The sequence below is a fragment of the Ranitomeya imitator genome, chromosome 1 (genome assembly GCF_032444005.1).
Source record: "Ranitomeya imitator isolate aRanImi1 chromosome 1, aRanImi1.pri, whole genome shotgun sequence".
Taxonomy (NCBI): Eukaryota; Metazoa; Chordata; class Amphibia; order Anura; family Dendrobatidae; genus Ranitomeya; species Ranitomeya imitator.
Genome location: NC_091282.1, coordinates 929,010,906 through 929,038,483, shown reverse-complemented (window position 1 = coordinate 929,038,483; position 27,578 = coordinate 929,010,906). Strand labels below are relative to the sequence as shown.

The 27,578-nt window shown below is 42.7% G+C and overlaps 1 protein-coding gene across 1 annotated transcript in view; it reads right to left on the bottom strand.

Annotated features, from left to right (window-relative positions):
* The window catches only part of LOC138658225 (melanopsin-B-like), a 297,854-nt gene that overhangs the window by 136,415 nt on the left and 133,861 nt on the right, over positions 1–27,578 (bottom strand). The window contains exons 2-3 of the mRNA XM_069745729.1: positions 10,524–10,663; positions 8,576–8,709 (exon numbers count right to left, since the gene is read on the bottom strand). Of these exons, the coding sequence (XP_069601830.1) occupies positions 8,576–8,709; positions 10,524–10,663 (274 nt within the window). The remainder of the gene's footprint in view (positions 1–8,575; positions 8,710–10,523; positions 10,664–27,578) is intronic.

Below are 27,578 nucleotides of genomic sequence, written 5' to 3'. Positions count from 1 at the left end.
CGCCATTTGGAATGCAGACTTAGATGGATTGGTCTGCAGGAGTCACGTTGCATTTGCAGAGCCCCTGATGTACCCAAACAGTACAAACCCCCCACAAGTGACCCCATATTAGAAACTAGACCTCCCAAGGAACTTATCTAGATGTGTTGTGAGAACTTTGAACCCCTAAGTGTTTCACTACAGTTTATAACGCAGAGCCGTGAAAATAAAAATTCTTTTTTTTTTTCACAAAAATGATTTTTTAGTCCCAGCTTTGTATTTTTACAAGGGTAACAGAATAAATTGGACCCCAAAAGTTGTTGTTCAATTTGTCCTGAGTACGCTGATACCCCGTATGTGGGGGGGAACCACTGTTTGGGCGCATGGCAGAGCTCGGAAGGGAAGGAGCGCCATTTGGAATGCAGACTTAGATGGATTGGTCTGCAGGCGTCACGTTGCATTTGCAGAGCCCCTGATGTACCCAAACAGTAGAAACCACCCACAAGTGACCCCATATTGAAACTAGACCTCCCATGGAACTTATCTAGATGTGTTGTGAAAACTTTGAACCCCCAAGTGTTTCACTACAGTTTACAACGCAGAGCCGTGAAAATAAAAAATCCTTTTTTTTCCCACAAAAATGATTTTTAGCCCCCCAAATTTTTATTTTCCCAAGGATAACAAGAGAACTTGGACCCATAAAGTTGTTGTCCAATTTGTCTCGAGTACGATGATACCCCATATGTTGGGGTAAACCCCTGTTTGGGCGCACGGGAGAGCTCGGAAGTGAAGGAGCACTGTTTTACTTTTTCAATGCAGAATTGGCTGGAATTGAGATCGGACGCCATGTCGCGTTTGGAGAGCCCCTGATGTGTCTAAACAGTGGAAACCCCCAATTATAACTGAAACCCTAATCCAAACGCACCCCTAACCCTAATCCCAACTGTAACCCTAACCACACACCTAACCCTGACACACCCCTAATTCTAATCCCAACCCTAATCCCAACCGTAAATGTAATACAAACCCTAACCCTAACCCTAGCCCCAACCCTAGCCCTAACCCTAACCCTAATGGGAAAATGGAAATAAATACATTTTTTTTAATTTTATTATTTTTCCCTAAGGCTAGGTTCACATTGCATTAGGGAAATCCGTTTAGCACTAGCGGATTGCGCTAACGCAATGTCTTTTTAGGTGTCGTGTTTAGTGGTCGCGTTAACGTCCCCGCTCTGGAAGATCGGGGATCGGACCTCGGGCGCGCCGCGGACGCTGCAAGCAGCGTCTGAGGCGCGCCACAAAAGAACGGCACCTTGCTAGCGCGAGCCGAAAATGGCACGCTCTAGCGATGCGCTACACCCGAAAATCACATTGCTGTCAATGGTTGTGCTAACGGACCCGTTGCACGGCGTTAATTGTGACATTTTCGCCGTGCAACGCTGTCCGTTAGCGTTAACCCATTAACGCAATGTGAACCTAGCCTAACTAAGGGGGTGATGAAGGGGGGTTTGATTTACTTTTATAGCGAGTTTTTTATATCGGATTTTTATGATTGGCAGCCGTCACACACTAAAAGACGCTTTTTATAGCAAAAAAGTTTTTGCGTCTCCACATTTTGAGACCTATAATTTTTCCATATTTTGGTCCACAGAGTCATGTGAGGTCTTGTTTTTTGCGGGACGAGTTGACGTTTTTATCGGTTACATTTTCGGACATGTGACAGTTTTTGATCGCTTTTTATTCCGATTTTTTGTGAGGCAGAATGACCAAAAACCAGCTATTCATGAATTTCTTTTGGGGGATGCGTTTATACCGTTCTACGTTTGGTAAAATTGATAAAGCAGTTTTATTCTTCGGGTCAGTACGATTACAGCGATACCTCATTTATATCATTTTTTTTATGTTTTGGCGCTTTTATACGATAAAAGCTATTTTATAGAAAAAATAATTATTTTGGCATCGCTTTATTCTCAGGACTATAACTTTTTTATTTTTTTGGTTATGATGCTATATGGCGGCTCGTTTTTTGCGGGACAAGATGACGTTTTCAGAGGTACCATGGTTATTTATATCCGTCTTTTTGATCGCGTGTTATTCCACTTTTTGTTCAGCGTTATGATAATAAAGCGTTGTTTTTTGGCTCGTTTTTTTTTTTTTTTTCTTACGGTGTTCACTGAAGGGGTTAACTAGTGGGCCAGTTTTATAGGTCGGGTCGTTACGGACGCGGTGATACTAAATATGTGTACTTTTATTGTTTTTTTTGTTTTTTTTTTATGTAAAGAAATGTATTTATGGGAATAATATTTTTTTTTTTCTGCTTTATTTAGTAATTTTTTTTTTATTTTTTTTTACAAGTGTGGAAATTTTTTTTTTAACTTTTTCACTTTGTCCCAGGGGGGGACATCACAGATCACCGATCTGACAGTGTGCACAGCACTCTATCAGATCGGTGATCTGACATACAGCCGGGCAGGATTAGAGCTGCAGCTGCAGCCTGATCCTGACCCGGAAGTGCTCCCTGCAGGACCCGGATGCAGCCCGGCGGCCATTTTGGATCCGGGGACTGCAGGGAGAAGACGCTCGGTACACGGTGAGCACATCACCGTGTACCGATCGTCTCAGGGAAGCCCGCAGGGAGCCCCCTCCCTGCGCGATGCTTCCCTGCACCGCCGGCACACCGCGATCATCTTTGATCGCGGTGTGCCGGGGGTTAATGTGCCGGGAGCGGTCCGTGACCGCTCCTGGCACATAGTGCCGGATGTCAGCTGCGATAGGCAGCTGACACCCGGCCGCGATCGGCCGCGCTCCCCCCGTGAGCGCGGCCGATCGCATATGACGTACTATCCCGTCCATGGGAATTAAGTCCCAGGTCACCTGGACGGGATAGTACGTCATATGGGATTAAGGGGTTAAGGTACCGTTACACTAAACGATTTACCAACGATCACGACCAGCCATACGACCTGGCCATTATCATTGGTAAGTCGCTGTGTGGTCGCTGGGGAGCTGTCACACAGACAGCTCTCTCCAGCGACCAACGATCAGGGGAAAGACTTCGGCATCGTTGAAACTGTCTTCAACGATGCCGAAGTCCCCTTGCAGCACCCGGGTAGCAAGGGTAAACATCGGGTTACTAAGTGCAGGGCCACGCTTAGTAACCCGATATTTACCCTGGTTACCATTGTAAAAGTTAAAAAAAAAAAAAACACTACATACTCACATTCTGATGTCTGTCACGTCCCCTGGCATCCACAGGGTTAAAACTGCTTTTGGCAGGAGCGCTGCTAATGCAAGCGCTCCGGCCGACAGCTTCCCTGCACTGACTGTGTCAGTGCCGGCCGTAAAGCAGAGCACAGCTTGCATTAGCAGCGCTCCTGCCGAAAGCAGTTTTAACCCTGTGCACGCCGGGGGATGTGACAGACATCAGAATGTGAGTATGTACTGTTTTTTTTTTTTTTTTACTTTTACAATGGTAACCAGGGTAAATATCGGGTTACTAAGCGCGGCCCTGCGCTTAGTAACCCGATATTTACCCTGGTTACAAGTGAACACATCGCTGGATCGGCGTCACACACGCCGATCCCGCGATGACAGCGGGTGATCAGCGACCAAAAACAGGTCCTGATCATTCCCCAGCGACCAACAATCTCGCAGCAGGGGCCTGATCGTTAGTCGCTGTCACACATAACGAGATCGTTAGCGGGATCGTTGCTATGTCACAAAAAGCGTGACGTTGCAACGATATCCTTAACGATATCGTTATGTGTGAAGGTACCTTTAAACTATAGTGCCACCTATTGGAAGTAGCAATCCTAAAAGTCAATATCGATCCTATAATGATCTTTGACATATGACTTAGGATAAAAAAACAAACCAGAATTTCAATTTGCCGACAGATTTTAGTTTGGCTTTTATCCTAAGTCATATGGCAAGGTTTGTTAAAAGGTTGATATTGACTTTTAGGATTGCTACTTCCAATGGCACTAGAGTGAAAGACCTCTTCCTCTCTGAAGAAGTAGTTTGCATATTTAATTTCCCAGAAGGACATGCATGGCATATACAGTAAGTCTCCTCAATCTGACATGCCAGGCCTAAAATGTCACTCTCCGCAAGGAGAAATGTTACCCCTTAGATCCACATATTTTGCTTTACAAATGTTTATATCTTTGGTGAGTATTGGAACAACACAGAAAGCAGAGCAAAAAAGACAAATTGGACATAATTTCACACAAAACACCAAAAAATGGTTTGACAAAATTGTTAGCACCTTTCTAAACATGTGGAAAAGCAACTTTATTTCAAGCATTTGATGCTCGTTCAAACTCACCTGTGGCAAGTAGCAGATGTGGGCAAGCTGAAAATCAGATCTAAATCAGATAAAAAAGGATATGTTGACTCAATCTTTGCATAGTGTGTCTTTGTGTGCCACAGTAGGGATGTAGAACAGAAAGAGAAGATTACTGTCCGAGGACTTGAGAACCAAAATTTTTGAAAAATATTAACAATCTCAATGTTACAAGTCCATCTACAGAAATCTTAATTGTCCTTTGTTCATGGTGCACAACATAATCAAGAAGTTTAAAACCCATGGCACAGTAGCTAAACTCACTGGACGTGGATGGCAGAGAAAAATTGATGAAAGTTAGCAACACAGGATAGTCCGGATGGTGGATAAGAAGCCTCAATCAAATTCAAATTAAACTCAAGCTGTCCTGCAGGCTCAGGGTGCATCATTGTCGGCACAAACTACTGTATACCTTGATATTTGAATGAAATGAACCTTACTGCTGACACAGAAACATAAAAAAGCTAGACTGCAGTTTGCCAAAATGTACTTGAACAAGCCAAAATCCTTCTGGATTCTAGCATCTATCTGTCTTATGGACAGATGAGACCAAAATAATGCTTTTAGGTGAAGCACATCAATCTACTATTTACCGAAAAAGGAATGAGGCCTATAAAGAAAAGAACACAGTATCTACAGTCAAATATGGTGGAGGTTCAAAGATGTTTTGGGGTTGTTTTGCTGCCTCTGGTACTGGATGCCTTGACTGTGTGCAAGACAAAAGATAAAGAAAGCAATCTTAGTGTGGATCAGCTTGTAAACTGCTGCTACTGGTGAGTGATGCACTCACCTGTTAGCGTTGTGCAAGATTCAGGCATACCTCTGAATGAAGCATTGATTTAATCCATTGGCTGCAGCAACACCCTTTATTACCTGGACTAAAGAAATCAGGAGTTAGAGGTGAAAAAACAATGGAAAATCCATGGTCTAAATGTTTGTTGCTAAGGAGTACTGTATTTTTTGGACTATAAGATGCACTGGATCTTAAATTAAAAAAAGAAAAATTGAAGCAAATAAAGTTGTCAATTCTATGCTCATCCTGGTAGGTATGGTCCCCTCATTCCCATTCTGGTATACATGCCCCCCTCATCCCTATCCTGGTATGCATGGCCCCCTCATCCCTACCCTGGTATGCATGGCACTCTCATCCCCATCCTAGTATGCATGGCCCCCTCATCCCTAGCTTGGTAGGCATGGCCCATCATCCCTATCCTAGTAGGCAGGGCCCTCTCATCCCTATCCTGGTATGCATGGCCCCCTCATCCCTATCCTGGTATGTATGGCCCCTTCATCTCTACCCTGATATGCATGGCCCCTCATCCCCATCCAAGTATGCATGCCCCCTCATCCCTAGCATGGAAGTCATGGCTCCCTAATCCCTATCCTGGTAGGCATGGTCCCCCTCATCCCTACCTTAGAATGCAGGGCCCCATCTCCATCCTGGTATGCATGGCCCCATCCTTATCCTGGTATGATTGGCCCCCATCCCCAACCTGGAATGCCACCCCATCTGCATCCTGGTATGCATGGCCCCTTCCTTATCTGGGTATTATTAGCTCCCATCCCCATCCTGGTATGCATGGCCCCCTCTGGATTTTCTAACAAACAAACGTTCCTCCTGAGAAGTTGTCTGCCAGACCTGGGCTTGTCAAACACATCTCCAGTCTCTTAAAATCTTTTTTTAATTATTTCTACTTGATGCCGAGACACATTAAAGGTGCCAGCCACCTCTGCAGTGGACCTGGTCTTAAGCCTCTTGAGGCTTTTGTCGCAGGGTGGATTTTTGGCATGTTAGAACTCAAGTTGCAGTTCAATTGAAGGTCTGGGGTGCTGGGTTTCTTTTTATACACACACACTAATTAACCGATCATTTACTGAGCACAGGTGAGGATGTAAGCTAGGATTAGGTGCATTATATGACCAGGCGACAAAACTTTTGTCTTGCCAAAATCTGACTATTTTGTGTCCATTAACTGATCAATATTTCTGCATTGTTGCCAATTTATATTCTTAACGTAAACCACATTTTGGAGGGTTTCAGCTTTCAAAAGAATAATTTATACAACCAATGGATAAATTTAATGTCAGGTTATAAGCTTTTATTTACATAACATGGATAAGCAACATAACTTCTGTCTGGGAGTGTATTAGCCTGTTTCAGATTATGGGGCACACTGGTCCAAACCCTTTCCATATTTCCAGAAAAATTCTCCTCCTCAGGCACCGCCACCCAAATCCTAGAAAAAGGACCTAAAGATGGATGCTTCCTAGTACAACAAAAGAAAGGAGAACACCCAGCCGAAGAAGACGTATGATTATTGAGAGCAAACTCAGCTAATGGTAGATATTCCAACCACATCTCCTGATTGTCCGTTACAAAACATCTCAAAAACTGCTCAACGTCCTGGTTCTTCCTCTCAGTCTGTCCATTGGACTCCAGATGATAACCTGACGAAAATGACAAATGAACCTTATGTATGTCAAAATCGAGCCACAAACTGTGGTCCCCTATCAGAGACAATGTCCGTGGGAACACCATGAAGTCTGACAATCTCTTTCACAAATGCCCTGGCAAGTGTCTTCGCGCAGGGTAATTCATTGAACGTGGTCAAATTACACATCTTACTAAACCGGTCCACAGCAACCCAGATGACATGAAATCCCTCAGAGACCGGGAGACGCCTCCCGAAGAAGCAGTGCGAAACGCGCGTTGGGGCAGAGGGACGCCGAGGCATCTCCCCATGTGGCTGGCTGCAAGGTAATATATTTATACCCTCTTATATACATGCTATCCATGAAGGTAGACTATGTGCCATACCAAAAGGATAAGTGTTTACTTACCATATGAGTGGGAAAATATTGTGAGCACATCTAGATTAAGGTGGATCTCTTTTTGCATGTAATATATATGAAGGGCTTGAAATTTATAGGATGCACTTTATTGGTATTCATTTCATATTTACATTTAAGCATCAGCCTAATGTGTGGGATTAGCCTATGGCAGTATCGTCCCTTGTTGTGGTCCAGTACCCTTTGTCTTAGTAGATATATGATGTTTTTATAAGGTAATTTTTCAATAAAAAAAAACTTTGTTTTATATGAGTACCATGGTCGAGGTCACTTTGTTTGATCAGGCCTGATGTGACATTGTATATGTACTGTATAACTTTTGTTTATATAGTGTATTGTCTAGAGTTCCCTTAAGGTGACTAAATGTCTGTTTCTCAGTTTAAATTTCCATGTTACTGGGGCTGGTTTCTGGCCTGAGTTATCTCTGAACAGCCTAGGCTTATATCTAACAAGGAATTGATGGCAGTCCTTTTTGGCTGGCAGTGCTCTGTTTCACTGGTGCTAATGAAAGGGGCCTCTCAGCCTGTCAGTTTTGTGAGCGAGTGTGGTGCCATATCAGTGACTGCTTGGGTCACATTCCCTCACTCCCCATGCCTCCCATGGCCTGTGGGGACCAGTGGTACCTGTGTAAAACTGTACCAAGCTGACCTTACGTGTCTCCAGGGGATGAGGAACCTCACATTGGTGAAAGTGGGGAGACCACATTACGTTATCTGTCTGATGCAATAGTGACGTCAGGTGGGGTGGCAAGGTGCGGGTTCATCACACAACTTAATGTACCGTATTTTCCGGCGTATAAGACGACTGGGCATATAAGACGACCCCCAACTTTTCCAGTTAAAATATAAAATCTTCTCAAAAGTCGGGGGTTGTCTTATATGCTGGGTGTCGTCTTATATGGTGGGTGCGGAGCAATTTGCGGTCGACGTATATAGTGGGGGGGAGTGGTCCCGATGACGAGGTGAGGGAGTGCCTCACCAGGAAGGTGTAAGTGAAGCAAACTGTCAGCGACTGGGATGCCAGGGTTATGCAAAAAAGAGAGAGAGCGGTGCTGTGCCTAGAAAAACACTCCTCTTTCACTCATCTGGCTCGCCCTTGTATCCTATTATCTCCTTCTCTGCCTCCGCTTCACTTACACCTTCCCGGTGAGGTGCCCCCTCACCTCGTCATTGGGGTCGCTCCCCCCACAATATGCGGCGACCGCAGATTACTCCGCACCTGCCCTATAAGACGACACCTGGCGTATAAGACGATACCCGACTTTTGAGAAGATTTTCAGGGGTTAAAAAGCAGTCTTATACGCCAGAAAATACAGTACCTATTAATTTTATTCACACCTTATTTGTAAAATATAATATAAATTATATTAAACATATTTGATATGTAAATAATGGTCTATTACCTATTCCATCAAGGATCCACTGCCTGTTGAAACTATTCATGAAGCAAACCGGTGCTTGGGTAGCTGACATGAGCAAGTCACTTATTGCTAAGTTCATTATGAAGTAGTTTGGTGCTGTTCTCAGTTTCTTATTACTGAAAATAGAACAAACTGGTTATTAATATGAGAGATAATGCAACATAAATATGAGTAAAAATAATAAAATATGCAACATTAAAAAGTAAAAATATACCAACACTGTCCTTAAAGATATTTTCAAACAAAATACTTTTTTGTCATCAATTAGAAATGTTTATAAAATGAACCCTTTATGATGTTCCATCAGGTCTTCTACATATGGTCACATGGAGGTTAAAGGGACTCTGTCACCTGAATTTGGCGGGACTGGTTTTGGGTCATATGGGCGGAGTTTTCGGGTGTTTGATTCACCCTTTCCTTACCCGCTGGCTGCATGCTGGCTGCAATATTGGATTGAAGTTCATTCTCTGTCCTCCATAGTACACGCCTGCACAAAGCAATCTTGCCTTGTGCAGGCGTGTACTATGGAGGACAGAGAATGAACTTCAATCCAATATTGCAGCCAGCATGCAGCCAGCTGTTAAGGAAAGGGTGAATCAAACACCCAAAAACCCCGCCCTTATGACCCAAAACTGGTCCCGCCAAATTCAGGTGACAGGTTCCCTTTAAATACATCCACATTTGCTAGATACAAAATACAGCCCCACGGCACTTCTGTGTAACACAAATTTGCCATACACAGTTTAGTATAGCATCATGTCTTGGAGCAATTTTGCTCTCTTAGAGCATCTGATGGAGCATGTATACAATTTTTTATCTGGATTGTAACAAAATCATATCATGTACTTTTGAAAGAATCATCCTCTACAAGCACCACTGGAATACTTTAATGTTAAATAATATCAAGTAATGTTTAACCCCTTAATGACCGCCAATACGTCTTTTAACTGACCTGAGATATAAGAGAATAGTATCCCCATACAGATGACAATCCATCATCTGTCGGCTGTACACTATAGCTGACAACTTGCTGTACCAGCCACGATCAGTATTTGCACCATCTAAATCTGTTTAACCCCTTAGATGCTGCTGTAAATAGTGACTACATCATTATAAATGGTTAACAGAGTGTGGGGGCTTCTTCTTTATCCCAATTGGTGCCCTCAGATCATGATTTTGTTGTCCTGATGTTTGCGATGGCAATTCATGACCAAATAGTGGCCTTAGAGTCTGACGGCTCTTGTAATCTGTTTAGAAGTTAGCAACATTTAGGTGGTAAAAATACACATTTTCATTTCTGTCATACCACTTTGCATTAATTCCTGTAAAGCACCTGAAGGGTTAATAAACTACCTGACAGCAGTTTTCAATATGTTTAGGGGTGCTGTTTTTAAAATGGTATCACGTTTGTGGGTTTCCCAATATATGGGACCCCTAAAGTCACTTCAAATATGGGTAAGTCCCTAAAAAAATAAATTTTGTAAATTTCTTTGAAAAAATGAAAAATTGCTGCTACATTTTTAAACCTCCTAAAATGCTAGCAAAATAAAATAACATTTTACAAATGGTCCTGATGTAAAGCAGATATGTCGGAAATGTTATTTATTAATGATTTGCTGTTGTATGACTATCTGGTTTAAAGGGATAATCATTCAAATTTAGAAAATTGCTAATTTTTTAACATTTTTCTCAAATTTTTGATATTTTTTATAAACACAAAAAATGTTGAACTAAATTTACCATTATCATAAAGTATAATGTGTCACCAAAAAACAATCTCAAAATCACTGGGATTTGTTGAAGCATTGCAGAGTTATTACCACATAAAGTGACACTGGTCAGATTTCAAAAATTTGGCTCGGTCACTAAGGGGTTAAATATCAAATAATATTTTTTTGGAGAACTGATAACATTTATTTTAATACTGTACCAGTAAAATGCATAAAGAACTAGAAGATTTCCAATAACACCAACTGAACCAATAGCAAGAATACAGCTTCCAACTGTGTAGAGAACTTGGTCTGGAACGTCTGGCAGCGACAAGCCTTTGAGAGGTCCAAGCTCCACTGCCTGGGGGTAAAAGAGTGTGAATTACATAATTTAATAGGTGTAAGTAAAGTTTTATAACTTATTAGTTATTTAAAATAGAAGATACTTAGCACATAAATTGACTAATTCATGTGTGCCCAGCACCAATGACTGGGCAATCCTCCTTTCTGGGAACCTAACCTAATGTGATTCCACTCCTGGGCTGATAGCGTACATTTATATGGGTAGTTAGGATCCTGCTGTGATTAAAACTACCATACATAGGCTCTCTGACTCAGCACTCCACCCATCAGTCTATAGCTGTTTTAATCACAGCAAGATCCTAACTACCCATATAAATGATAAAATGAAGATCAAGGGAGCACATAGGGGTATGACACAAAGGTAGTTAATAGTGATGAGCGAAAATGCTCGCCACTACTCGGTATTCGCCCGAGTATCACTATGCTCAGTGTACTCGGCGAGCACCGAGTATTTCCGGGATTATTCGGCGGGAGCTAGGGTCTCCTCCTTTTAATTTTGGCACTTTTGAGAGTGCCAATCAGCATGAAGGGATTGTCTGCCATGCACTGTAATACCACAGCCATGTGGTATTACAGTGATTGGCTGGCCGCACAGCATTATCAGGTCTATAAGAGACCTGGCACCGCCCTGCTCTGTGCATTCGGCTCTGGACTCAGCTAGTGTAGAGAGCTGCTGCTGAGATAGGGTCAGATTCGTTCTTTTAGTAGTGTGGGTTGGCTAGTATTCAGTCCACAAATCCTGATAAACCAACAGTCCTTTTTAGGGCTAATTCGGGGGTACACAGATTGCAGCGCTAGGTAGGCAGGGGAGTCTATGTGCAAATATCCACATCAGTGCAATGCCTGCAGGCACTGTATGTGAATACATTGATCTGACTGCATCCATATAAAGGCTCCATTCCTGTCTGCTGCTGCGTATTTTATATACACGTAGCTGCAGTTAGCCGTGGCAATTTTTTTTTTTGCAGCTTATACCTGCTCATTTTATTAGAAAGTAATCCATAGCCCCCTTTTTTCTACATTTATTTGCTTGGTCACTCTGCAGACTACAGCCAGGTCAGTGCAATACTAGAGCGTGAAAATCTAACAATTAAAAAAAACATTTTTGTCCCAGGCATCAGAGGTGAGTGAGCAGAAAAATCTGGCCTTTTTTTGGTACTATATAATATTTTGTAGCGTCTTGCAACATTTTGGTACATCATTCAGCTGCACAAAAAATCTGAATACATGCCAGAACCGATACCATAACATGATCATATTAATGGGAAATACTCCTGAAAGAGCAATATAGTAATAATACGAAAAAAACAAGGAGCCAAGAAAATCCCAAGTATAATTAACTATACAAATATGTAACATATACCATGAGAAATCTTCATAAAAAATTACAAAATTTTATTGAAACTGCCCCCTGAGGAAGCAGCGAAACGCGCGTTGGGGTATCAGAGCAGTGCGCCATTTCTGTCATAATGGGTGAGACCTTACTTTCTCCAGCCTCTCTCCTCCGGTGACTTTTTGCATATACTCTATCTTCATTATGGGTCTTGTATATATTCCACATATGGAGTTATGGAGTCTGGTGTTATATATCTGTGGCTCACCCACTGATGTATATGGGTCTCATTGGGTTACTTATAATTATGATACTGTGGTCTAGGCACATGTATTATTGTGGCTATATATTTGGGAACCCTTTCAATTATAGACAGTTTTGGCACTGCCTGTATGCATTGTCGCATTACTCACCTGTCCTAATTTATTATATGTTTATTTTTTGTATATGTTTGTGTTAATGTTTCAATAAAATTTTGTAATTTTTTATGAAGATTTCTCATGGTATATGTTACATATTTGTATAGGTAATTATACTTGGGATTTTCTTGGCTCCTTGTTTTTTTTGTATGATTACTATATTGCACCAAAAATCTGTAGCTGGCCCAAAAATATTTAGCTACAGTTCTTATATATATCACTGTGATTTGTACGCCACACGAATTGCATATCATTGCGCTAAATATCTTACAATTTTCGAACCCCAAATTTTTTATTTTAGTATCATAGCTTACTTACTGACACAATTTTGGTTGTCCCCAAAAATCAAGGCCATATTTTGATCAGTCTGTTATCTCTGTCAGATGCAAGGTGTATCTGTGATGTCCAAATCCTCACTTTGCAGGCATACATTGTATTTTTTTGGTCTGCTACCCTTGCTGGATACAGAATTTTGTGGTTTAAAAAATTTAACAAAATACAGGCCACATATTGACAGTCTGTTATCTCAGTCAGACTCCTGGTCCATCTGTGGTCTCCGCATCTTTGCTTTTCAGGCATACTTTACAGTTTTTGGTCTGCTACCCTTGGTGTATACAGTATTTTGTGGTTTTAAAAAAAAAAATACAGGCCACATATTGAAACAGTCTGTTATCTTCATCCGATGCCCATTCTATGTGTGGTCTAAAAATAGTTGTTTTTCATGCATACATTCCAATTTTTGGTCTGTCTAATACTACAGGTCCTTCTCAAAAAATTAGCATATAGTGTTAAATTTCATTATTTACCATAATGTAATGATTACAATTAAACTTTCATATATTATAGATTCATTATCCACCAACTGAAATTTGTCAGGTCTTTTATTGTTTTAATACTGATGATTTTGGCATACAACTCCTGATAACCCAAAAAACCTGTCTCAATAAATTAGCATATTTCACCCATCCAATCAAATAAAAGTGTTTTTTAATAACAAACAAAAAAACCATCAAATAATAATGTTCAGTTATGCACTCAATACTTGGTCGGGAATCCTTTGGCAGAAATGACTGCTTCAATGCGGCGTGGCATGGAGGCAATCAGCCTGTGACACTGCTGAGATGTTATGGAGGCCCAGGATGCTTCAATAGCGGCCTTAAGCTCATCCAGAGTGTTGGGTCTTGCGTCTCTCAACTTTCTTTTTACAATATCCCACAGATTCTCTATGGGGTTCAGGTCAGGAGAGTTGGCAGGCCAATTGAGCACAGTAATACCATGGTCAGTAAACCATTTACCAGTGGTTTTGGCACTGTGAGCAGGTGCCAGGTCGTGCTGAAAAATGAAATCTTCATCTCCATAAAGCATTTCAGCCGATGGAAGCATGAAGTGCTCCAAAATCTCCTGATAGCTAGCTGCATTGACCCTGCCCTTGATGAAACACAGTGGACCAACACCAGCAGCTGACATGGCACCCCACACCATCACTGACTGTGGGTACTTGACACTGGACTTCAGGCATTTTGGCATTTCCTTCTCCCCAGTCTTCCTCCAGACTCTGGCACCTTGATTTCCGAATGACATGCAAAATTTGCTTTCATCAGAAAAAAGTACTTGGGACCACTTAGCAACAGTCCAGTGCTGCTTCTCTGTAGCCCAGGTCAGGCGCCTCTGCCGCTGTTTATGGTTCAAAAGTGGCTTTACCTGGGGAATGCGGCACCTGTAGCCCATTTCCTGCACACGCCTGTGCACGGTGGTTCTGGATGTTTCCACACCAGACTCAGTCCACTGCTTCCTCAGGTTCCCCAAGGTCTGGAATCGGTCCTTCTCCACAATCTTCCTCAGGGTCCGGTCTCCTCTTCTCGTTGTACAGCGTTTTCTGCCACATTGTTTCCTTCCAACAGACTTACCATTGAGGTGCCTTGATACAGCACTCTGGGAACAGCCTATTTGTTGAGAAATTTCTTTCTGGGTCTTACCCTCTTGCTTGAGGGTGTCAATGATGGCCTTCTTGACATCTGTCAGGTCGCTAGTCTTACCCATGATGGGGGTTTTGAGTAATGAACCAGGCAGGGAGTTTATAAAAGCCTCAGGTATCTTTTGCATGTGCTTAGAGTTAATTAGTTGATTCAGAAGATTAGGGTAATAGGTCGTTTAGAGAACCTTTTCTTGATATGCTAATTTATTGAGACAGGTTTTTTGGGTTATCAGGAGTTGTATGCCAAAATCATCAGTATTAAAACAATAAAAGACCTGACAAATTTCAGTTGGTGGATAATGAATCTATAATATATGAAAGTTTAATTGTAATCATTACATTATGGTAAATAATGAAATTTAACACTATATGCTAATTTTTTGAGAAGGACCTGTATAGGTCTATACACCATTTTGGTAAAAAAAAAGATAATATATATAAATATATTACAGTGTGGTAGTTCCTTGACACGCCTCATCTATCTGTGGGCTACAAACTTTTGAGGCTTCCATTCTCCTTTTTTGCGGTGCGTTACCCTAGTTCAAAACACTAATTATCAGAAAAAAATAAATATACAGGCCACGTATTGAAGAGTCTGGTATCTCAGTCAAACGCCAGATGTATCTGTGGCCTTCAAATTGTGGCATTTCAAGGCTACATTCCTCTGTATTTTCTGTCTTTGACCTGATTTCTATGCACTATTTTTGAGGTCAAAATAAAACACAGGCCACATATTTTACAGTCTGGTGTCTCTAACACGCCTCATGTATCTTTGGTCTACAAAGAGTGCTTTTCAGGCTTCCATTCACCTTTTTTTTGCTGTGTGTTACCCTAGCTCTAAACAGTAAACACTTCTTTGGGCTGAATTTTTAAAAAAAAATCTACTCCCCATGGGGAAATGTTTGTCAGCCCATACATTTGCATGGGCATTTCAAGTCTAGGAGACCAGCTACTTTAAATTGTGACTTTTTTTTATGAGGCATTCCTCCATGTCTCATCATCCACCGCCATTAGAACATCAGGGTAAATGTGTTCTATGCTGCTACAGCCAGTCAATTTTTTGGCAAGGGTGCCTATGATCCCCATAAAAAATTGTTTAAAAAATGTAACCCCCATGGGGAAATGTTTGGCAGCCCATACACTTAGTGTATGGGCATTACGAGTCTAGGAGACCCACTCCTTTGTAATGGGACATTTTTTTTTATGAGGCCCTCTTCCATGTTTCTTCCAAGGAGGGATTGGGGTGCGTGCAAATTTGGGTCAATGTGGCCCTTTCATTCAATGCATAAGGAAACTGTATGGCTGGAACAACTGAAGACTGAAGTGGGTTTTCCTGTGGCCATCCAGTACCTGGGTTCAAAGGCTTATTGAGTGCACATGACTTGAAAGCAGGGCAGGCCTTGCATTCAATGCAACATTTTTTCAGGAAACCCTCATGTACCTGTCGTAAAAGGAATATTGGGGTGTATTGTAATTCTTGGCAGCCCAGCCACTCACTGGATAGGCAATAACAGCATAAGAGATCCACTGTTTAACAATGGCCCTTTACGAATATTAATTCTGCCTCATGCCCCTCTAAAAATAGGCTTTGTGACATTAAGAGTCCCTCCTTCATAAATGAAACAAGATGTGTCTCCTTATGTGTCACACACCACATGGCCAGCTAGGGTTGCTAAATGTTACAATGACATTTCCCAGTGAATGCATTTGTATTGGTTGAAAGCAATGTTAAACTTGAAAAACGCATCAAAAACGCTGCATGTGAACATAGACCAAAATGTTCCTCCACCACTTGGGCTGGGGTAAATTATTTTGCCTTATATACAAGTCATTAGCCTGGAAAGGATGTACCTTAATATTTCCCAGCAAAATCCATTTTGGTTACGTTTTTGTATGTTGGTGCACCTGTAAATAGCTTACAGCTGTGACCTAGGAGTCAGAAATGCTTCCAGGTGCCATCCCCATGATGTTCCTGTGTCATTTGAGCTGTGTTTCCATTATTTTCTGACATTTTTAGACCTTAAAAAGGACCCCCGGGGGAACATCGCTGTAAAAATACTTGGGTTTCCCATAGACTTACATTGGGCTCGTTGCTCGGGTCGAGTACCCGAGTAGTCCAATTTGCTCAACCCGAGCAACGAGCACCCGAGCATTTTAGTGCTCCCTCATCACAAGTAGTTAACAGTAGAGAACAAATGTGTTAACTAGAGTAATGGTGTCATGCTGCAACTTATGTAGCATAGTGATGGCAACGCAGACGTTCGGTTAAAAAACAAGGAGAAATTAACCAACCAAATAGTGCAAAATATAAATAAATGCTATAAATATTGTTTATTTCAAAATCAAGGAGGTAACAAAATGTACAACAAAGAGGCAATATGTAAAGGGAATATAAAAATATTTTCAACATAGAAAATAGGGGGTCACACATCATGTAAACCTGATAGATTATATATATATATATATATATATATATATATATATATATATATATATATATATATACACAATAATAAAGGGAACACTAAAATCCCATATCCTAGATATCACTTAATGAAATATTCCAGTTGTTAATCTTTTTTCATTACATAGTGGAATGTGTTGGAACAATGAAACGCAAAAATTATCAACGTAAATCACAACTAATATCCCACGGAGGTCTGGAGTTGGAATGATGCTCAGAATCAAAGTGGAAAATGAAGTTACAGGCTGATCCAACTTCAGTGGAAATGTCTCAAGACAAGGAAATGATGCTCAGTAGTGTGTGTGACTTTCACGTGCCTGTATGACCTCCCTACAATGCCTGGGCATGCTCCTGATGAGGCAGCGGATGGTCTCCAGAGGGATCTCCTCCCAGACATGGACTAAAGCTTCCGCCAACTCCTGGACAGTCTGTGGTGCAACTTGACGTTGGTGGATGGTGTGAGACATGATTTCCCAGATGTGTTCAATCGGATTCAGGTCTGGGGAATGAGTGGGCCAGTCCAGCTTCAATGCCTTTATTTTGCAGGAACTGCTGAAACACTCTAGCCACATGAGGTCTGGCATTGTCCCGCATTAGGAGGAACCCAGGTCCAACCACACCATCATATGTGTTATGATCCGGTTACCTTGGAGCCGCATTGAACTTTCTCTGAGTTGGTGGAAGCTATACTGACCGCAAATCCTGAACTTAACACCGAAACTAGAAGTAGCCGTGGGGTGTGCCTAACAAATCCTAGACACCTCGACACAGCCGGAGGACTAAATACCCCAATAGATGGAAATAAGAAATCTACCTTGCCTCAGAGGAGAACCCCAAAGGATAGGCAGCCCCCCACAAATATTGACTGTGAGTAGTAGAGGAAAAGACACACGCAGGCAGGAAACAGGATTTAGCAAAAGAGGCCACTCTAGCTAAACTAGGAAAGGATAGGACAGAATACTAAGCGGTCAGTATTAAAACCCTTCCAAAAATATCCACAGCAGAAAATACAAAATATTCCACCATCTAACTAAAGATGTGGAGCGTATATCTGCAACTCCAGAGAATCCAACAAGACTGAGAAAACACTGACACAGTCTAAGGCTACTTTCACACTAGCGTCGGAATCTCCCCGTCGCAATGCGTTGGGCAGAGATTCCGACGCTAGCGTTTAACACACTGAACAACGGAGGCAGCGGATGCATTTCTCTGGCGCATCCGCTGCCCCACTGTGAGGTTTTGGGAGGTGGGGGCGGAGTTCCGGCCACACATGCGCGGTCGGGATAAGCGGTCCGTCAGGAGCAAAAAACGTTACATGTAGCGTTTTTTGCTCCCGACGGTCTGCCAAAGCACGACGCATCCGTCGCACGACGGATGCGACGTGTGACAATCCGTCGCAATGCGTCGTCAATACAAGTCTATGGGGAAAAAGCGCATCCTGCAAGCACTTTTGCAGGATGCATTTTTCTGCAAAACGATGCATTGTGACGGATTGCAGTTAACGCTAGTGTGAAAGTAGCCTAAGCTGGACAAGAGAAGAGAAAACAAATGAATAGCACAGAATTATTAAGCACACAGCATGTGTGCCACAGAAACAAAAACCAGACACTTATCTTTGCTGAATTGGCAGCAAGGCAGGAGGAACCAGACAAAGATGCAAAACCTCCCAGAACCATGGACAACTGGCAAGGACTAATGAATCCTGCACACCTAAATATCCCAGTCAGAACTGCAATCAGCAGATACACCTGGCCAGGACTGCAACTCAGGGACAACTGCATTCCCACCTACAACCACTGGAGGGAACCCAAAAGCAGAATTCACAACACATATGGTCTCACAAGGGGTCTGATGATCTCATCTTGGTACCTAATGGTAGTCAGGCTACCTTTGGCGAGCACATGGAGGGCTGTGCGGCCCTCCAAAGAAATGCCACCCCACATAATTACTGACCCACTGCCAAACCGGTCATGCTGAAGGATGTTGCAGGCAGTAGATCACTCTGCACAGTGTCTCCAGACTCTGTCACATGTGCTCAGTGTGAACCTGCTTTCATCTGTGAAGAGCACAGAGCGCCAGTGGCGAATTTGCCAATCCTGGTGTTCCGTGGCAAATGCCAAGCATCCTGCATGGTGTTGGGCTGTGAGCACAACCCCCATCTGTGGACGTCGGGAACTCAGACCATCCTCATGGAGTCAGTTTCTAACCATTTATGCAGACACATGCACATTTGTGACCTGCTGGAGGTCATTTTGCAGGGCTCTGGCAGTGCTCCTCCTGTTCCTCCTTTGCACAAAGGCTGAGGTAGCGGTCCTGCTGCTGGGTTGTTGTCCTCCTACGGCCACCTTCACATCTCCAGGTGTATTGGCCTGTCTCCTGGTAGCGCCTCCAGCCTCTGGACACTACGCTGACAGACAGCAAACCTTACCACAGCTCGCATTGATGTGCCATCCTGGATGAGCTGCACTACCTGAGCCACTAGTGTGGGTTGTAGAGTCCGTATTATGCTACCACGAGTGTGAAAGTACAACCAACATTAAAAAGTGACCAAAACATCAGCCAGAAAGCATTTGTACTGAGATGTGTTCTGTGGTCTCCACCTGCAGAACCACTCCTTTATTGAGTGTGCCAATAATTTCAATCTGTTGTCTAAGTGGACAGTTTGATTTCACAGAAGTTTGATATATATATATATACACATACACACAGTCATGGTCAAAAGTATTGACATCCCTGCAATTCTGTCAGATAATATTCATTTTCTTCCTGAAAATGATTGCAAACACAAATTATTTGGTATTATCATCTTCATTTAATTTGTCTTAAATAAAAAAAAACCACAAAAGAGAATGAAGCAAAAAATTGATCATTTCACACAAAACTCCAATAATGGGCCAGACAAAAGTATTGGCACCCTCAGCCTAATACTTGGTTGCCCAACCTTTAGCCAAAATAACTGCGACCAACCGCTTCCGGTAACCATCAATGAGTTTCTTACAATGCTCTGCAGGAATTTTAGACCGTTCTTCTTTGGCAAACTGCTCCAGGTCCCTGATATTTGAAGGGTGCCTTCTCCAAACTGCCATTTTTAGATCTCTCCACAGGTATTCTATGGGATTCAGGTCTGGACTCATTGCTGGCCGCCTTAGAAGTCTCCAGTGCTTTCTCTCAAACCATTTTCTAGTGCCTTTTGAAGTGTGTTTTGGGTCATTGTCCTGCTGGAACACCCATGACCTCTGAGGGAGACCCAGCTTTCTCACACTGGGCCCTATATTATGCTGCAAAATTTGTTGGTAGTCTTCAGACTTCATAATGCCATGCACACGGTCAAGCAGTCCAGTGCCAGAGGCAGCAAAGCAACCCCAAAACATCAGGGAACCTCCACCATGTTTGACTGTAGGGACCGTGTTCTTTTCTTTGAATGCCTGTTTTTTCTCCTGTAAACTCTATGTTGATGCCTTTGCCCAAAAAGCTCTACTTTTGTCTCATCTGACCAGAGAACATTCTTCCAAAACGTTTTAGGCTTTTTTTTAGGTAAGTTTTGGCAAACTCCAGCCTGGCTTTTTTATGTCTCGGGGTAAGAAGTGGGGTCTTCCTGGGTCTCCTACCATACAGTCCCTTTTCATTCAGACGTCGATGGATAGTACGGGTTGACACTGTTGTACCCTCGGACTGCAGGGCAGCTTGAACTTGTTTGGATGTTAGTCGAGGTTCTTTATCCAACATTTGCACAATCTTGCGTTGAAATCTCTTGTCAATTTTTCTTTTACGTCCACATCTAGGGAGGTTAGCCACAGTGCCATGGGCTTTAAACTTCTTGATGACACTGCGCACGGTAGACACAGGAACATTCAGGTCTTTGGAGATGGACTTGTAGCCTTGAGATTGCTCATGCTTCCTCACAATTTGGTTTCTCAAGTCCTCAGACAGTTCTATGGTCTTCTTTCTTTTCTCCATGCTCAATGTGGTACACACAAGGGCACAGGACAGAGGTTGAGTCAACTTTAATCCATGTCAACTGGCTGCAAGTGAGATTTAGTTATTGCCAACACCTGTTAGGTGCCACAGGTAAGTTACAGGTGCTGTTAATTACACAAATTAGAGAAGCATCACATGATTTTTCTAACAGTGCCAATACTTTTGTCCTCCCCCTTTTTATGTTTGGTGTGGAATTATATCCAATTTGGCTTTAGGGCAATTCTTTTTGTGTTTTTTTTTATTTAAGACAAATTAAATGAAGATAATAATACCAAATAATTTCTGTTTGCAATCATTTTCAGGAAGAAAATGAGTATTATCTGACAGAATTGCAGGGGTGTCAATACTTTTGGCCATGACTATATATATATATATATATATATATATATATATATATATTATATATATATATATATATATATATATATATACACACACATATATTGTGACAGAATCACTGGCACGGTGTGTGAAGGGAGATATGTGTCACTGCGTATACTGCCGTCAGTGATTGATTTTTCCTTCATTATGCTAAGTGCTGAGAGAGTTAATGTTAAAGTTACAATGGGCTGGTTTTATATGAGCACCCATAGAGTGGGTGGGAGGTTGCTCACCATATCCCTTCCTACAGAGTCGACACCGGCATGTGTACTAGCAAGACCTGCAGTGATGTCATGATCATGTCATCGTCACATGGTCCTAGTTAAATACCTGGACATGAGAGACAGTCTGTGTGGTATGTTGGGAGAGCAAACACTCTCACATGTCTCCAGAAGGAGAACAACAAGAAAAAAGGGGGTTAATAGGGGAATTATTTCATATTAAATAAATTACTGTGACTATAGAGCTTCTATTATAACATCTCAATAGAATATTGATAATATTGCATTATCAAGTCCATGTGGCTATTTAAACCACACTGCACTCTAGTTTCCAGTTAAAAAATCCACTTACTTTCCCTTGCCAGGATTTTTTCATGTAAATTGCCCCTCCTAACGGGCTTAGACACCTTCTCTATTCCTTTGAAGGAAAAAGATTTCAGATCCACATTATGCTTATTGGCGAAATGTCGTGAAACTGCAGAGAAACCTGCTGGAGGCAAATTAACCGCATCGGACAAGTGTTTACGGATGCGTTTTCAGAGGGCTCATAGTACAACCCACATATTGAAGTTGACAAATATTGCACTGAATTAGATAAATAACATTGTCCGTATTGCTATTTATAAAACTGCGTATTGGAAACTCTTTTTTTGTTTTGTAGAAGAGGAAAAATTTTGATCCTTTGTAGCATACTGGCAACATTTGCACACGTTAGCTACACATTTGTGGAAACCAACGGCACTAAGGCTAGTTTCACATTTGCGTTTAAAAACGCAGCATTTAAAACGCAAACGCAGGTGGTGAAAAAAAACGTATAAACGCGTGCAAACGCTGCGTTTTTTAGACGCATGCGTTTTTGCATGTGGTAAAAAAAACGCGACGTTTTGATGCGTTTACATGCGTTTTTTCCTGCGTTTGCGTTTTTGAAACGCATGATGAGAAGTGTGTGACAGCTGCCAATCATCAAAATCAACTAGAAAACCCACTATAAACAGAAATAGCTAGGGTTAGGGTTAGGATCCTTAGGGTTAGGGTTAGGATCCCTAGGGTTAGGGTTAGGATCCCTAGGGTTAGGGTTAGGGTTTGGATCCCTTTATCACCTTTATGGTGGGGGGTGGCTTATCAGTGTGTATTCTTGTTTTTTTCTATTGAAACGCATGCATTTAAAAATGCAAGCAAACGCATGTGCTTAAAAACGCATGCGTTTACCTAGACAGCAATATGTTTTTTTGCCGCTAAATCACAGCGGCAAAAAATGAAAATGTGAAACCAGACTAAGCCAGTTTTTCCTTCTTTTTTTTTTGCTTCCCTATACTACATATGCGGTCTTGATTCAGTACTCATTTGGACCTGGAGGAAGACACATGTGGGGTCGAAACATGTCGTCCACAAGGGATTCAATGTATGCAATACTGTTACTGAAGAAATCTGGAACTTTTTAATGGATAAATAAAGGTAAATTTTACTCTACCACTGGACTGATCACTGGAGAAACAAAAAGTTTTTACTCTCTCTCTCTCTATCTATCTACACACAGTGGTATGAAAAAGTGTTTGCCCCCTTCCTGATTTCATATTCTTTTGCATGTTTGGCACACTGAAATGATTCAGATCACCAATCAAATTTAAATATTACACAGAGATGTAATGGGACATACACCTAAAAAGTTCAACTTTTGTCTCGTCAGTCCGCATGGTATTCTCCAAAAAGTCTTTGGGATTATCAAGATGCTTTCTGGCAAAACAGAGATAAGCCTTTACATTCTAATTGCACAACCGTGGTTTTCGGCTTGGAACTCTGCTATGTAGGTCATTTTTGCCCAGTCTTTTTCTTATGGTGGAGTCATAAACACTGACCTTAACTGAAGCAAGTGAGGCCTGCAGTTCTTTGGATGTTGTTGTTGTTTTTTTTAACCTCTTGGACGAGTCGTCGCTTCTCTCTTGGAGTAAGTTTGGTCGGCCGGCCACTCCTGGGAAGTTTCATCACTGTTCCATGTTTTCGCAATTTGTAGATAATGGCTCTCACTGTGGTTGGCTGGAGTCCCAAAGCTTTAGAAATGGTTTTATAACCTTTTCCAGACTGATAAATCTCAATTACTTAGTTTCTCATATGTTCCAAAATCTCTTTGGATTGCGTCATGATGTCTAGCTTTTGAGAATCTTTTGGTCTACTTCACTTTGTCAGACAGGTCCTATTTAAGTGATTTCTTGATTGAAAACTCAGCTTCCCAAATATGTGATAAAACACAGTGTGATGCAGCGGTAGGACCATATACAGTGTAACGGCAGTGACCCAAGCAAGTTCAAACAAAACGTTCTTTTATTGTGTTACTTCACGCAGTCAATATAGTATACGGCTTCTTCATACAGCCCATTAATAATGCATGGCTATATGACGCAGTCAATACACAGGCCAAACTTCCCCCAGTCTAGTTTCCCTGGGTGACCGCACGCCAGTAACAAGTCTTTGTACTCACTCAGCGCACTGCACTCTTTATCCTCTTGAGTGCAGCCGGGTACACATAAGACAGCCCAAGACGCAGGCTGTCAGTCTCTCTGGTTCCTTTAGCCTCTGTGTTGCTCCACACAGAGAGACCTCTGCAGACAACTGCCCTGTTTGCTTCCAAGAACAAACTGACACACCTCCCCCAGTACTACAGGGCTTTTTAATCAGTCACTGCCTCACTATTCTAATTACAGCCACACGTGTGTCTGTAGCACGCCCTCACTACGCTTCCATGCACATTCTGGAGAGCACATACAGCGCTCCCTAGCTGTAACAGGGGTCACTGCCTCACATATCCTCCCCCTCTGTTCATACCTGTGGGGTTGAACATTTGTTACCCCGTAAGGGCAAAAGACAGGGCATCGGTATGCCCCCCTGACATCCCTGCTCACTACATTAAGAAACCAAAGTAGGGACCGGAACCATCGATCAACGCACGCATCCCTCCCCTTTGCGTTTCTCCTCCATATTTCATTATGGGACCACCCACCTTGATCTCCATTGCAGAAGCCAAACCCTCTTTTCTGATTAACCGCAGATTTGGGCCAGTTTTGGGTGGTCTTTACTTTGTTTACTTCAGGTTCACTAACCCCACGGGTCATCCTGTCACCTAAGTATCTGCTTTTGGGCCCCTGGTACCGCTTCCTCTGTACCCTTAGCCGTGCCTCAGTGACTATATCTCGCTGAAACACCACGAACCGCGCTGGCAACTCTGAGCATATATCTGTCCTATGCCACACCAGAACCGGAGCCTCCCGACACTGCGGTCTAGCGAGCGCCCTATCTAATTTACCCTGAGCCCCGGCCCCATCCTTGACCGGTGCCAGAGGGTTCCTCGTGCGTACATCCCCAGTTGCCTCTGCGATCATACACTCTGCTCTTCTCATACCTGCGTCTTTTATATCTGCGTCTCCGAAAGGGACCCTGGATCTGAGCTGTCCCAACCTTACCAGGGAACACCTCCAGCTCAGGGTTCAATGGGGTCCCCACAAGCTCTACTGCCACAACCTCTAGAGGGAGCCTATCGGGATTACACTCTAATCCTAAATTGGCGACCCCTGTGGCATACATCTTATGATCTTCGGGTACTACGCCCGAAACAACATCTTTAGCTTCTCCTGCCGTTACCTCTAGGGGGAGCCTATCGGGATTACACTCTGTCCCTAGGTTGGTGACCCCTATGGCAGGTATTTCAATATCTTTGGGTTCTGCACCCGGTATAACTTTTTCCATGAGAGGGTTTACCCTGGTCTCCCACAGGGACTAAAACAGGGGAAAATCTCTTCCCAACACAGTCCCATAGGGAAGGGTCTTTGCCACTCCCACCACATGTCTAATGTCTCCACATGGTGTAGAAACATTGACCTCCACGGTCGGGTACTCCTGAATTTCCCCATGGATACCCATCACCTCCACTTTCTGTCCATTGGTGTTGTCCCCAGCAACAAGGGAACGATGGACCAGAGCCACTTTACTCACCATGTCCAGGAGAGCCTCTGTTCGGCACCCATTCACAAGTACCTGGCACAATTCTGGTTCGCCACCAGCTGTGCCCCTAGTGGTGATACAAACATGCTGGGCACACATAGACTCCTGACCAGTGGTCCCACAGTCCATGGGCTTAGATGTTACCGAACAGTTACTAGCCCCATGCCCGGGCTCTGGTGCAATGTCCTGAGTGGACTTATACCGCTCAATCAATTCTATCAGCAGTTCCAGGTGGCCTAGGTCCCTCAGCCTGACCCAACGCTGCATGGTGGCCGGCAGAGCCCTCACCATCCGATCAGCCACGATTCTCTCCATCATCTCATACGGAGAACAGAACTCAGGCTGGAGCCACTCCTCCACCAATTGCAACAAGTCACTTGATTGAGACCTGGCAGACCGAGTCTCTACATAGGACCACTGGTACACCCAATGATCGCCCCTTACCTTTGGGATCTCTTCAGGCCTCTGCTGTTCACCCCTCACATTAGAGGTTTCCACTTTACATCGTTGAAGCTCTGCTAGCTCCCTCTGCAGTGTCTCCTGCTGCCGCTGCTGCTGCTGCAAAATCTCTTGCTGGGAATGTTGAAACTGCAGCCTCTCTTGTTGAAGTCTTTGCTGACTGAGCACAACCTGCTCCAAAAGTTCCTCCATTTTTCCAGCTGGCTTAAACTATAGCTTTGCAGGCTTAATCACTGATATGCAGCACGCTTTGGGTATGCCTCAGTTCACATGGCCCGCACTCTTTCCACCATATGTGATGCAGTGGTAGGACCATGTAAGTGACCCTAGCAAGTTCAAACAAAACGTTCTTTTATTGTGTTACTTCACACAGTCAATATAGTATACGGCTTCTTCATACAGTCCATTAATAATGCATGGCTATATGACGCAGTCAATACACAGGCCAAACTTCCCTCTGTCCAGTTTCGCTGGGTGACCGCATGCCGGTTACAAGTCTCTGTACTCACTCAGCGCACTGCACTCTTTATCCTCTTGAGTGCAGCCGGGTACACATAAGACAGCCCAAGACGCAGGGTGCCAGTCTCTCTGGTTCCTTTAGCCTCTGTGTTGCTCCACACAGAGAGACCTCTGCAGACAACTGCCCTGTTTGCTTCCAAGAACACACTGACACACCTCTCCCAGTACTACAGGGCTTTTTAATCAGTCACTGCCTCACTATTCTAATTACAGCCACACGTGTGTCTGTAGCACGCCCTCATGGCCTAACACTTGAAAATTGCTCTTCACAGATGCTCTCCATCAAGTTTCACTGAGCTGGAGCTAGTTCACAAAGAAAAATAGGCAACAATTTCAGCCTGTAGATGTGCAAAGTTGGTAAAGACATACAGTACTGCAAAAGACTTGCAGCAGTAATTGCAGGGAAAGGTGGTCCTACAAGGTATTGACTCAGGGGGCTATATGCAAGTCACAAGTTTCTGATTTATGTTTTAAAAATATTTAGAAAACCATGTACTGCTACTTGTGTTGGTTCATCATGAAAACATGTGGAAAAGTTCATAGGGTATGAATACTTCTTTTAAGGCGCTGTATCATAGGTGAGTGACGTTATTTTAAGTGAGAAGCCTTTATGTATTAACTGTGGGAAGATATGCAACAGATACAGACTTATTTGTGTGCAGGAAGAGTTTACACTTTTCTGACAGTAGATGGTGATGTTGTTACTGTTATATGCTTAGTTGAATGTAATGCATATACTTGTTGTACTTTGGTTTCAATTTCTCTATGGTAAAAGGTCCTTTAGACTTCTTGTCATGCTGTATTAAGAAGCTGATGCATGTATCTCATGTTCTGTGAAGATAAAAGTTGAATTACCCCATATAATCTATTCGCACAGTTTGGTCACAGAAGAAACTTGTGAAACAGGTTATGGGCCCAGCATAGAAAACAAAAAGGACTTGGTGAATGTAAAAGAATACTTCAGAGCAATTCTCTCCGAACAAGTAAGACAAATACAGTTAGGTCCATATATATTTGGACAGAGACAAAATTTTTCTAATTTTGGTTATAGACATTACCACAATTAATTTTAAACAAAACTATTCAGATGCAGTTGAAGTTCAGACCTTCCGCTTTCATTTGAGGGTATCCACATTAAAATTGGATGAAGGGTTTAGGAGTTTCAGCTCCT